This window comes from Chlamydomonas reinhardtii, chromosome 11, assembly GCF_000002595.2.
Source record: "Chlamydomonas reinhardtii strain CC-503 cw92 mt+ chromosome 11, whole genome shotgun sequence".
Lineage (NCBI taxonomy): Eukaryota > Viridiplantae > Chlorophyta > Chlorophyceae > Chlamydomonadales > Chlamydomonadaceae > Chlamydomonas > Chlamydomonas reinhardtii.
This window is the reverse complement of record NC_057014.1, coordinates 580,764-592,858: the sequence shown is the minus strand read 5'-3', so window position 1 is coordinate 592,858 and position 12,095 is coordinate 580,764. Positions and strand designations below refer to the sequence as shown.

Sequence of the window (12,095 nt, the reverse complement as noted above, 5' to 3'; positions counted from 1 at the left end):
TTTCTCCCTCCCTCCCTCCCTCCCTCCCTCCCTCCCTCCCTCCCTCCCTCCCTCCCTCCCTCCCTCCCTCCCTCCCTCCCTCCCTCCCACCCCCAGATCCGCCCCCCCCTGTCCCCCTGTCCCCTGTCCCCATCCAGCCCGCCACCCACCGCCGCCACCTCGCTGGCGCCCCGGTACAGAAGTTCGTTCACGGCCGCCGCCGCCTCCGCCAGCAGCCGCCCGCGCACGTCCTTGTAGCGCGCAGCCACAGAGGCCTATGTGTGTGTGTGTGTGTGTGTGTGTGTGTGTGGGGGGGGGTTACATGCATTAAGCTTACGAAGTGAAGTCGTAAGGAAGCGGGCGGGGTATTGCTGGCGCCACAGGGTGTACATGAGGATGGCGGTTTCCACCACAAACGTGTCAGCATCCAAAACGGCGCGTTGCAAGCGGCCCCCAACGCCCACACACACACGCCCACACGCATTTCCCTCCCCTTTGCTCGTTACCACACACACACACACAAATCTACTACACCCACAGTCCCCCCACACCCGCCATTTCTCCCTCTGCTCCCCCTCACCTGCCAGCGCTGCTCGTGCGCGCGCTTGATGGCCTCGTCGCCCACCGCGATGTCCTCAAACGCGGCCCGCGCGGCGGCCAGGCAGGACTGGGGTTTGAGGAATGAGGAGGGGAGGCGGAGAGGAGGGGGGGGAGGGGGAGGAGGGGGCGGGAGGAGTGTGAGGGCCGTGGAGGGCGTGGCGTGGCGTGTATGCAATCTGCCCGCCATCTCCCCGGCCCGACCGCTACTTCTCCTACCCGACCACGGTCGAACCTCTTCCACCAGCCTCCATGCATACACATCCACACCCCTCACCCCAACTCCATCTGAACCTTCATGCGTACTTCACCGCACAAACCCCACCAAAGGTTACCACTGGCGCGCCCGTCTCGCGTGTTCGTGGCCGGGCAGCCTTCCTGATGATGCAGGGGCTTATCCATTGGACCCGGGCAGGTAACCCCACCCAGGCACCTCCCCGCCTCTCTGCCCACCACCCAAACCACTCTACCTCCCCCAAGTCCCCCCTCTCCGCCCCTATTCCTTGACTATTGGGACCTATTTCGTTGGGCTCGTGCACATAACCCCACCCCACCCCCGTCTACCACTCCCTAACCAATCATGAATGCAACCCCACCCCACCCCTCCCCTTCCCCCCTCCCCACCCACCTGGTGTCGCGCCTCCAGCTCCGCCTCCTCCGCCGCCACCGCGCCGCCCGCCGCCCAGGCCGCCGCGTAGGCCGCCTCCGCCGCGTCGCAGCCGCGCCGACACTCCGACTCCGCCACACCCTGCGTGTGTACGGTAGTGTGTGCCGCATCCGACCAGTGGTTTGTGAGGTCACGCGGATGGAGCGGCACGTGCAGCGGAAGTGAGGGTTATTCGGATTCATGGCTTGCAAGACACACTTCTGCCCGACCTCACAGACCGTCACGCCAAGCCCTTAGCCCCTTCCAACCCAGCCTAAGTTGGTACTACACGCCACCTCCCCTCCTGATAGCCAGTCATCTACCCTTTGCCCGTGCTCTCCGCCTCCCGCGCCGCCGCTCTCCGCCTCCCGCACCGCCGCTCTCCGCCTCCCGCACCACCCACCCACCCCTCCTGCATTGGGTTCGGTTTGGTTTGGGCTGGTGTCTACAACCTCACCCCCAACCCCAACCCCTCCCGCACCCGCCCAGCGCACCTGCCAGGCTGTGGCGATGGTGGGCACGGCGCCGTTGTTCATGGCCCCCACGTAGGCGCCCACCAGCCCCGCCAGCACCGGGCCCGTCATGGCGCCCATGGAGCCGAAGCGCTTGGGCTGCGCGCGGCTCAGGATCATCTCCGTCAGCTGCTTCACACCCGCCTGTTGGTAGTTGCGGTAGTTGGTAGTTGGGTTTTGAGGGGGAGGTTGGGAGTTGGGAGTTGTGTTTGTGGTTGGGGTGTTTACGGAGCACAGGTGAAGAGGGGTAGGGTACAGAGGCAAGGGAATGGGAGCACTGGCCCACAAACATACGGTGTACAACGCATGTGCCTACCCGTGGTTGCACGGCTCCTGGCCTTGCCCCAACCACCCGGGCGCTGCTTCCGTTGGGATGATTCGGATAGGGTTGGGCTAGGGCAACTAACCCCCTCCTCCCCCCTAGTTTGGGCTGGTATCTACAACCCCCCCCCCCCCACACACACGCACACACACACGCACACCCCCTACGCACCTGGAACTCGGGCCTCAGCTTGTCCCGCGGCAGGGAGTCCATGGCGGACAGCGCCGCCTCGTCGTGCATGGGCCGGACCTGTGTGTGTGTGTGTGTGTGTGTGTGTTTGTGTGTTTGTGTGTGTGTGTGTGTGTGTGTGTGCCGTTGCCTGTGTTCACAAAAGCCCATGTAAAGACAAGACCCGGCCATCCCCACCTCTCCCATATCTATTACTGGTATCTCAGGATGCACCCGCCCTAAAAATAGACGCACCCTGCAGCTTCTCACACCTACGCCCCACTCCCCCCCTGAAACCCACTCCGCCCCCCCTCTCTGTAATTACTTGCAACCCCCCTCACTCACCAGCGTGAAGCAGTCCCGGTTGGGGAACAGGCCGGCGATGGAGGCGCGGATGCCGTTCTTGGCGCTCACCGCCGGACCCGCGCCCGGCACCGGCCGCAGCGCAGTCTCCAGATAGTCCCGCGGCGTGATCTGTGTACGTGTGTGTGGCAGTGGAGAGTGTGTGTGAGTAAGTGTGCTAGACGGGGAAACAATAGTTTTAGTGCCTGTTCAAGAGGGCACAAGGGAAGGAAACACGCGCTTTGTGTGTGCACGTGCATGTGTTTACGTGTATTTGTGTGCCTGCGTAGGAGTGCATCAGGTTCGTTATCTCCCATCACCCACCACCCTTTGACACCCACCCACCCACCCCTCCCACATCCGCCCTACACGCACAAATGCACAATCCACTCACCCCCGTGCCTTTCGAATGATGATGAGACATATTCGCTGGGCTCAGGCATACATTCTCACCCCCCCGCGCCTGCTATACTACTGGTTTTGACTACGCCTTCACTTCTTGAACAATCATGAACGCCTACGCCCCCCCCCCCCCACACACACACGCACGGCTCTGGACTTCTCCCTCCACCTGCCCAAGCCCGCCCGACTATCTATGGTGATGTACCACAGCTCGCATGTGCGGCTGCAGTTTCTGCTTGCAGCGCAACAGTTTCCTTACGGGATTGGTTCAGAGTTAACTCCTCCCCCCCCCCCCCCACACACACACACGCACCTTGCGCCCGCCCTCCTCCTCCAGCTGCAGGTAGAAGTCGCGCAGTAGCCACAGGAACACGGGGGAGTGCTCGCCAAGGCCCTCCTCGCCGCCTGGGGCAGTAGCAGTGGCAGTGGCAGTAGCAGCAGTAGCAGCAGCAGCAGGCAGTAGCAGACAGATAGGCAGTAGCAGTAAGCAGCAGGCAGATAGGCAGTAGCAGTAAGCAACAGGCAGTAGCAGTAGCAGGCAGGCGGGCTCAGTAAGGGGCGACTAGTTGTGGTCGCACGTAGGTTGCTGACCATGCGGCGTGTTGCATTGTGCAATCTCTGTCCCGACCACGCTGCCTGGACCCCACACGGCCACTCGCGCACGCCCTGCTCTGCTACACCCCTGCTCTGCTACATCACCTGTGTTAATGAGCACAAGCATGTGTGTGTGTGCTCTACACCTGTATCCCCCAAACCCTCGCCCCTCCAGCCCTCCCTGGCCGCCCTCTCCCCCCTTTCCTGATAGGCACTGGTGCCAAACAACCCCCTCCCCCTTCCCCTCCCTCCCTCTCTCCCCCCCCATCCCTCCCCCACCTGCGCTGCCGGCCGCCGCCCGCACGCGCACGTGCTTGGTCATCTCCGTGACCAGGCTGAGCCGGTCCAGCGCGGACTCGTCAATGCCGCCCATCTGCACGCGGCACACGGGGTAGGAGGCACACGTACACACACGTGTTGGTGTGTGTGTATGTGTGGTCACGCGATGACACGGTGGCGTCACATGGGGCGTGGGCGCGTGAGCTGTGAGCGGACAAGGCAATGCAACCCGTGCTTTGCAGCCCGCTGCGCGTCGCAGCTACACACACACGCCCTCTCAGCTGGTCAGCATGCCATGCAACACATGCCCTCTCACATTCCTAACACACACACACCCAGAACCCCCCCCCCCCACACACACACAGTCACACGCCCTCCCCGCCCACACCTGGTTGTACACAAACATGCTGGACAACAGCACCGCCAGGCTGAAGATTTGGGTGCTGTACTGGGCGGTCTGTGTGTGGGGGAGCAGGAGGAGGAAGAAGGGGCTTAGGGGAAGGGGCGGGGAGGAATCAGGAATGGGAGTGTGCAGGGTGGGGTTGGGGAGCGGAGGGAGGGATGGGCCGCATACACACGCGGGACATTCGGACACCGCCTTGCTCCCGCACATCAACCCCACCCGCCCTGGTATTTACAACCCCACCCGCCCACCCACCATCACCCACCCACCCGACCAGTCCCCCCCATCACCCACACTCACCCACCTACCCACCCAACCAACCAACCAGTCCCCCACCCCACCCCCTGGTTTAGTTTGGGCTGGTGTCTACAACCCCCAACCAGTCCACCTGGTCGTAGGCGTCAATGCCCTCCGTGTCCAGCAGCACCAGGTGGTGCTTGGAGCCGTCCGCAGCAGTCACCTGCGGGGGGGAGGGAGGGAGGGAGTCATGGAGGGAGTCATGGAGGGAGGGAGGGAGGGAGGGAGGGAGAGGGCGGGTAGGGTTTTGCGGTGGGGGCGAGGTGGTGTGTGGGGTTGGGTGTAGGAGGGAGGTTGGGCTAGGGCTCCTTGGGCTCCGTGCTCTGTAAAATAGAATGTCCACACCCTAACCGTAACACCCACACCCACACCCACACACGCGCACACACCCACACACCTGCTGCGGTGACGACCACATCCAGAGCCCCTTGGTGCAGGGCCGGTGCGTCGCGCCCACCTGCTCATGTGATTGGCAAGTTTATTTTGAGGCGTCGGTGGAGATAAGGGGAATCGACATTGGGAAAGAAGTGGGCGCCAGGCGGCGACAGAGGTGTCTCGGTGACAGGGCATTTGGCGCGCAAGCACACGCGTGCGGGTTGCGGGTAGCTATCCGTGCGTGTTTTCGTAGAAGCCAACGCCGTCTGGGTCCTTCTCACATCCCAAACCCTGAAGGCGCTGCAAGACCTGCATCAGAGCTGTCGGGTCCTGACGGGCTGCTCCGCTCGGGGCTGCGTCAGGCCCACACAGGACCGAGGCAATCCCCGCCTGCCCGGCTCTCCCCCCTTCCCCCATCCCCGGTCCCCCCGCCCGCTCTTCCCAACCCTTCCTCTTGCGGGCTCAGCAGTTGAGCCGCAGCGCCGCACACCTGGAAGCCGCCCCCGCTGCTCTTGAGCAGGAGCTGGTTCAGAATGAAGCTCTTGCCCTGGCGTGCTCGGCCGCAGACGGCCACCACCGCCACTGGTCCCTTGACCTGCGAGCGCACAGCAGGGCATCGTTAGGTTCATCAGGCGTATCGGCTAGCCTCGCAGCAGCAAAATTATGTACTTGCGTGTGCGAGGATAGAAGCCTGGGCCTTGGCCGCAAGCGCGCAGCTGCCCCCGCATCCCACTCACCTTGCGCAGCGTGTCCAGGGCAGCCTTGCCAATTTCAAACGTGCCCGAGTCAGTATTATATTTGATAAGCTCAAGAGGCGTCCCCATGGCTGCTGACGTCGCGGACAAAGAGGTTTGTTCAGACGCGAGCTCGACGTCTCCCGCTTTGTTCCTATTATGCAATCAGTTAGAGAAATGTGTATTGTTTTATACAGCACAGAGATGCACAGATGCGAGCGACTTTTGGTGCAGTGGCTTCAAATCGACAGTCGGTTCCAAAATTGGCTGGGCCGGCTGGGGCCGGGCGCCAGGCCCAAAACATGTGCTGTGGGCCCTCCGGGTTCTGCCGTGCGCAGACTGGCAAGATACCAGGCGAAGTTAAGCATAGCGCTTTTGCTTACCAGCATTTCCACCTTGGGTGCCTCAAGCGACACGCGTGCGGTCCACAAGTCCCCTCCTACAGTCCCCGCCGCGCCAAAAGCCATTCCGGTGCCGCGCACTCGCACACTTCCACGCCGACTCTTGTCTCATCTCTCCCAGACTGTTGTCCTTTGAACACGTGTGCCTCTTGCTGTCTGAGGGGCGCAATTGGGCATGCGTGTGCGCGAGATGAGGGCGTTCCGGTCTGAGGCCCTCAAGTCGACCACTGCAAATTGCAAAAGATGGAGCTTAAGATTGACGTTAGTATTATCTCAACTAGGGTACGAAATTGTGACAGACAAGGGTTTTCCTGGTAACTAGGGACTGGACATAATACTCGAATGGGTTCAATGGCATAGATCTATGATTGTCTAGCAGTTATGCCAATTCTGACGGTGCGTGGCGGAGCTCAGAAGGAAGTTATGAGCATCGCTTCAGGCGAGGTCCTAGGCGCTGAGCGACCAAGCTACAGTGGCCTTCCGCTACATGAGCAAAGGAAACTGTTCACGGATGAGGTCACGAGGTGCGAACCGTCGCAGGGATGCCTCCCAGAATCTCGTTTTGCCGTGCTGAGACCTTTGTAGGGTATACGCAGCACGACGGATGACGTGCTGACGTGGAGCCGGCGTTCATACCTCAATAGCCTATCTTGGGCACACTGTGACTCGAGGCATCCATCGCCATGCGCGGCCTTCACACATGTCGCCCCGGCACAGGGCTTTCAATGCGCTGCGGGCCCGCGGGATGGAGCCCAACGAGGCGTGTGCGCTGGCTCTGAAAGTGGCTGCTGGCGTAGGTGTGTACTGCGTATGTGTGCCTGTCTTGCTTTCAGGGTGCTTCATGATTGGCCAACGCGAACACGCAGGGCCTTGACGCCAGCCAGCATTTTGCCCACGTGCTCGCTCCCGCCAAACCCACCCCTCCACCCGCATCCTACCATCCCAACCTTATCCCAGCCTCTGGAACTTGGTTCACTTGAGATTGGCATAAACTACCGGTACCCCGGACGTCGACACTTCAAACTCAGTGGTTTATCCACAGCTAACACCCCCCCCCCGCCATGCTGTCCTGCAGCCGACCTGCCGACCAGTCCGGACGAGCTGGCCCAGCGCCTGTCCGCTGACCCCGCCGGCACGCCTCTGGGCCAGCTGTGCGCGGCCGTGACCCGCTTCTTCGCCAGCGCCGACTGCCTCGCAGCCGCCTTTTGGCCGCGAGACAGGCACGCCCCCCCTCCCTCCGCCGCCTCTGCCTCGGGGGAGCATGGCGCCGCTAGCACTAGTGGTGGCAGTAGCAGCAAAGTGGCACCGGGCAGCAGCAGCGGGGGCCAGGCGGCGCCAACACACGCCTGCCCACTGGATTTCACGGCAGTAGCAGCGCTGTATGACGCAGTGCTCGGGGCAGCCGTGCCGCCGCCTGCTGCGTCGAGTAGTGCTACTGCCGCCACGGCCAGTGCCGCCTCAGCTGCGGCGCCCGAACCCGGCAGTAGCAGTAGGCCCAGCGAGAATGGGGGCGGTGCCGCGGGAGGGACAGGCGAGCTATCTCCTTCAACATCAGCAGCAGCAACAGCCGCGGGCGGTGCCGGCGGCTTGTCTCCTGCCGGCAGGCAGACGGCTGCTACAGCCTCCACATCAGCCACTGCTACAGCCTCTGCTACAGCCTCGGTGCTGCGGCCGCGCGGCCACTCGGCGGCGCTGTGTGCGGCCCTGACGGCGGGGGCGGAGGGGCTGCTTGCGGGGGCGGGCGGACTGCCGGCGGCGCTCAACCCCGGCCTGCCGCGGCAGTTGGCGGTGCTGCTGGCGTGTCCGCTGCTGGACCGGAGCGAGCACCACGAGTGAGCGCAGCGTGGCAGTTTGGAGTGAGGGAGGTTGGGAGTGGACTAGGTTGGGAGTGGCGGTTGGGAGTGGAGGAGGTTGGGAGTGCTGTCGTCGGGTTACAAGCCACAGGCCACAGGACAAGCAAGGCGCACACGCACCAGAGCACCACTGCACCGTGCAATCCCCCCAATCCGGGCCCCCACCACGCCACCTCATACCACCCACACACTCCCCTCCCCATCTTTGCACCCCGCCCCCATCTCCGCTCACATCTGCCCCCCCCCCCCGCCTCCCCTTCCATCTCCTCTCATCTCCCCCCTTCTGCCCCTTCTTCGCAGCCTTCTGGGCAGCCTGGTGTCCTTCATCGGCGGCCTGGGTGCCGCACAGCGGGCGGCGCTGGGCGGGCTGCTGGCCACCTACCCGGGTGACGAGATGCGCAGGTGGGGGCGGAGGGGTGGAGGGGCGGAGGGGTGGAGGGGAGGGAGGGGTGGAGGGGAGGGGTTGAGTGGGGTTGAGTGGGGTGGAGGGGATACGAGGTGTGGGACATGGTGCATGTGTGGTGTGGAGTGAGGTGCTCGTCCTCTGTTGATGCAACTGTGGTGCTGGCTAGCATGCAGCTGCTGATTGCTGGGGAGCCTGCTGGCCTGGCATCACGTGCAAGCACGAACACACGTACACACACTCTTACACACACATGCACCCACACAGGTAACATCCGTAAACCGTCGCATTGCTGCATCGCATACACTGTTTTTGCGCTATGTTTTCCTTATGCTCTTTAACACACAGGCTGGTGACGCGGCTTCACAGCTTCATCACCATGACGCTGTTCAGAATGCAGGTGAGGGTCTGTGTGTGTGGGGGGCGTCTGTGTGTGTCTGTGTGTGTGTGTGTGTGTGTGTGTGTGTGTGTGTGTGTGTGTGTGTGTGTGTGTGTGTGTCGGCGACAAGGCAAGGGGCAAAGGAGCCGGCGTGCTGGTTTGAATCATGCCGCCTGATGCACCAGACACGCAGAAACTCACCTGTCTCAGCCGCACACACGGCGCTTGCCTGCAGAGCATCACGCGCGGGGTGGAGGACGCGACACGGCTGCTGGCGCTCGTGTATGAGGCGAACGAGGAGGCGGGTCGGCAGGCGGCGGCGGCGGCGGCAGCAGCCGGGAAATCTTGGGGAGCAGCAGCAGCAACAGCATCGGCAGCGGATGCTGCTGCAGCCGTCGGCGGGGCTGCTGCAGCCCACACGTCGGGGTTCAGTGCGCTAGGTCGCATGGGTGACACGGCTACAGCCGCGGCGGCGGCGGGCCTGGCGGCGGGGTGGCGGCCACTTGAGCCGGCGGCGTTCTACAACGACGCCATCAACCACGAGGACTTCAATTTGAAGGAGGACTTCCGGAAATGGAAACACGTGAGTCAGGAGGCATAGGCGATCGCATGATTACAAGCACATGGTTGGCCGCCGCCCTTGTGCCGCACCCACAGCGCCCCGGCCACACACACCAACCTGCCGCAAGCCAAACGCGTTCGTCGTCCCAACCTCCCGACATCCCCACAAGATCACCTGCCCAGCCTCCCAACGAACCGTGTTTAACTGCCCTCCCAGCTACCCTCAACCGCCACCTCCTAACCGCCACCTCCCAACCGCCGCCTCGCAGCCCCACAAGTACGACTTCTGTTTCTGCAAGTTCCCCTTCATGTACGACCCCGGCAGCAAGGCGCGGCTGTTGCAGATGGAGAACCAGATGAGCCAGGTGGGGGAGGGTTTGTGTGGGTGTGTGGAGGGGGGGTTGTGGATACCAGCCCAAACAAAACCGAACCGTTTGCAGAATAGCGAGGAGGGGGGAGTGCCGGATTGCTTACCGTGGGCTTCGGGCTTTGTACATGTTTGTGTGTTTGCTGACGCCACAAAACCACACTCCTTTAGTTGTCTGGGGTCGCATCACTCCAACCCTTGACAACTCCTGACAACTTCTGACAAGGCTGGAAAACGACCCAAAACTATCGCTCTCACCATCACTCGAACCCCTCAGGTTAATGAGCTGCATTCGGCTCTGTTCCGAGGTCTCTTCGGCGGCCCGGGCGGCGGTGGCGGCAGTCTGGGCGGCGGGCTGGGCGGCGGGCTGGGCGGCGGCGGCGGGCTTGGCCCCATGCCTGACATGTGTCCCTTCCTTGTGCTCCGGGTGCGTGTGTGTGCGCGTGCGTGTGTGTGTGTGCATGGGTGTGTGTGTGAGTAAAAGTGTTGGGAGGTTTTGAGTGGCGTGGAGGGGGTCCGGGGCGGGGTTCAGGGGTAAGGTGGCCAGGGGTAGGGGCACGCCCTAACCCCCCTCCCCTCCCCCATGTGCTGGCTACATCTCCGCTTCTTCGTAGTTTATCGTGAACGGTTCCCACCACCACCACCACCACCACCACCACCACCACCACCACCACCACCACCACCATCTCCACAGGTCCGGCGGGGGCCGTACCTGGTGCAGGACACACTGATCCAGATCCACCGCGCCAAGGAGTCCGACTCGCTCAAGAAACCGCTCAAGGTGGGGGGCGGCGGTGGGGGCGGCAGGGCGCTTTTGACACGGCCCGACACGGGGCGGGCGTTTCAGATTGAGATGGTTCATGACGCAGGAGGGGCGGATGGAGCGACATGTCTATAAATACAACAAGACCGCTGGCTAGCTAGAATGGCAGTGTCGTGAGCTTGTCAATTGTGTGTCACCCACTGTTAACTAGCTCATGGGATTGCTCCTGTTTGCATTTCTCTGCCCCGTAAACCCCAGTCCCCCACATAATTATCCCAATTCCTCCCAGGTCAAGTTCATCGGGGAGGAGGGAGTGGACGAGGGCGGCGTGGCCAAGGAGTTCTTCCAGCTACTGGTGAGGGGGGGGAGAAAGAGGGGGCGTGGCGTGTGTGTATGTGTGCATGGGCATACCGTGTAACATGGTGCCAAGGAATTCATTCATCTGATGGTGAGGGGACAGAACTTCAGCCGACGCTGCCGACGCTACTTCGCTCCTCACTCCGGCACCTCCGTCCATCCGTCCGCTCCCCCTTTTGCCCACGCCCGGTCCCCCTCCCACCCCCACCCCGTGCCCCCATCCCCACCTCACCTCCCCCAAACCACCTCCCCTCCCCCCCCACATCCCCTTACAATCCCCCTAAGGTTGCCCACCGTCTACCACTTAAGCAATTCTTAGCTAATCATGTATACCGCCCCCCCCAAAAAAACACCTAACACGCACACACACCCCTTACAGGTCCGCCAGCTGTTCAACCCCGACTACGGCATGTTCACCTCCGACCCCGCCTCCCACCTGCACTGGTTCCGGCCCGCCGGCAAACTGGCGGCGGAGGACATGGAGCTGGAGTTCGAGTTGGTGGGCATTCTCATTGGTGAGTACCCGCATCCTTTTTAATCTTTACTTGTGTTATTATCTTTCATTGTGTTTTGCTTGGATTTGTGTTGAAATAAAGGCGGTGGAGGCGTGGGATGGTGAATTTTGCAGAGGCCCACCGCATTGCCGGCACGCGAGCGCCTTGCTGAGATGAAGTTGCGTGCTTGGGTTTTTGAGTGGGTGCGGCGGTGGGTGGACGACCGGACAGCGGTGAGCTGCGTTGCCCTCTTGGTGATTTAAAAGAGGTAGAGGAGGTTTGAGCTGCGTGTCCCGGGCTGCCTACCTCACACATATAATGTACACACACACACACACACACACACACACACACACACACACACACACACACACACACACACACACACACACACACACACACACACACTGACACTGACACACCACACATCACCCACAATTCCACAGGCCTGGCTATTTACAACAGCCACATTCTGGAGTTTCAGTTCCCACCGGTGCTGTACAAAAAGCTCATGGGGGCAACCTGCCCCGAGCTGCCGGCGGCGGCAGCGGCGGCGGCAGGTGCAGCGGCCGAGGGGGCGGCGGCGGCGGCCGTGGGGCAGGGGGCAGGGGCACGGGCCGCGGCAGCAGCAGGGTCGGCGGCGGGTGCCGCCGCAGCGGCGGCAGGCGGCGCAGCAGACACGCCGCCGGCGGCATCGTCTGCAGGAACCCTTGGGTTGGAGGTGGGTCGCCAACACACCCTGTTGTTGCTGTGCACCAGCCGCTGCACACACGCCTGCGGGGCCTTCATCCTGGCAATCTCAAAGCCTCCCCCTCTCTCTGTCCCCTCTCCCTCTCCTCTCCATCCCCATCCCCATCTCCATCCCCA

General features: G+C 62.6%; 2 protein-coding genes across 2 annotated transcripts in view; one reads left to right on the top strand and one right to left on the bottom strand.

Annotated features, from left to right (window-relative positions):
- Positions 1-5,873, bottom strand: part of CHLRE_11g467610v5 (uncharacterized protein) — a 10,772-nt gene extending 4,899 nt beyond the window's left edge. Inside the window, exons 1-13 of the mRNA XM_043067361.1 lie at positions 5,654-5,873; positions 5,407-5,511; positions 4,939-4,998; positions 4,633-4,704; positions 4,230-4,298; positions 3,842-3,935; positions 3,282-3,373; positions 2,570-2,698; positions 2,228-2,305; positions 1,717-1,878; positions 1,205-1,324; positions 560-646; positions 150-254 (exon numbers count right to left, since the gene is read on the bottom strand). Of these exons, the coding sequence (XP_042919360.1) occupies positions 150-254; positions 560-646; positions 1,205-1,324; positions 1,717-1,878; positions 2,228-2,305; positions 2,570-2,698; positions 3,282-3,373; positions 3,842-3,935; positions 4,230-4,298; positions 4,633-4,704; positions 4,939-4,998; positions 5,407-5,511; positions 5,654-5,740 (1,260 nt within the window). The 5' untranslated portion in view covers positions 5,741-5,873. The remainder of the gene's footprint in view (positions 1-149; positions 255-559; positions 647-1,204; positions 1,325-1,716; positions 1,879-2,227; positions 2,306-2,569; positions 2,699-3,281; positions 3,374-3,841; positions 3,936-4,229; positions 4,299-4,632; positions 4,705-4,938; positions 4,999-5,406; positions 5,512-5,653) is intronic.
- A 420-nt stretch (positions 5,874-6,293) lies between these two features.
- The window catches only part of CHLRE_11g467609v5 (uncharacterized protein), a 9,826-nt gene continuing 4,024 nt past the window's right edge, over positions 6,294-12,095 (top strand). The window contains exons 1-12 of the mRNA XM_043067360.1: positions 6,294-6,575; positions 6,769-6,848; positions 7,127-7,883; positions 8,205-8,306; positions 8,656-8,707; positions 8,922-9,269; positions 9,517-9,612; positions 9,892-10,041; positions 10,309-10,395; positions 10,667-10,732; positions 11,114-11,249; positions 11,675-11,949. Of these exons, the coding sequence (XP_042919359.1) occupies positions 6,433-6,575; positions 6,769-6,848; positions 7,127-7,883; positions 8,205-8,306; positions 8,656-8,707; positions 8,922-9,269; positions 9,517-9,612; positions 9,892-10,041; positions 10,309-10,395; positions 10,667-10,732; positions 11,114-11,249; positions 11,675-11,949 (2,292 nt within the window). The 5' untranslated portion in view covers positions 6,294-6,432. The remainder of the gene's footprint in view (positions 6,576-6,768; positions 6,849-7,126; positions 7,884-8,204; positions 8,307-8,655; positions 8,708-8,921; positions 9,270-9,516; positions 9,613-9,891; positions 10,042-10,308; positions 10,396-10,666; positions 10,733-11,113; positions 11,250-11,674; positions 11,950-12,095) is intronic.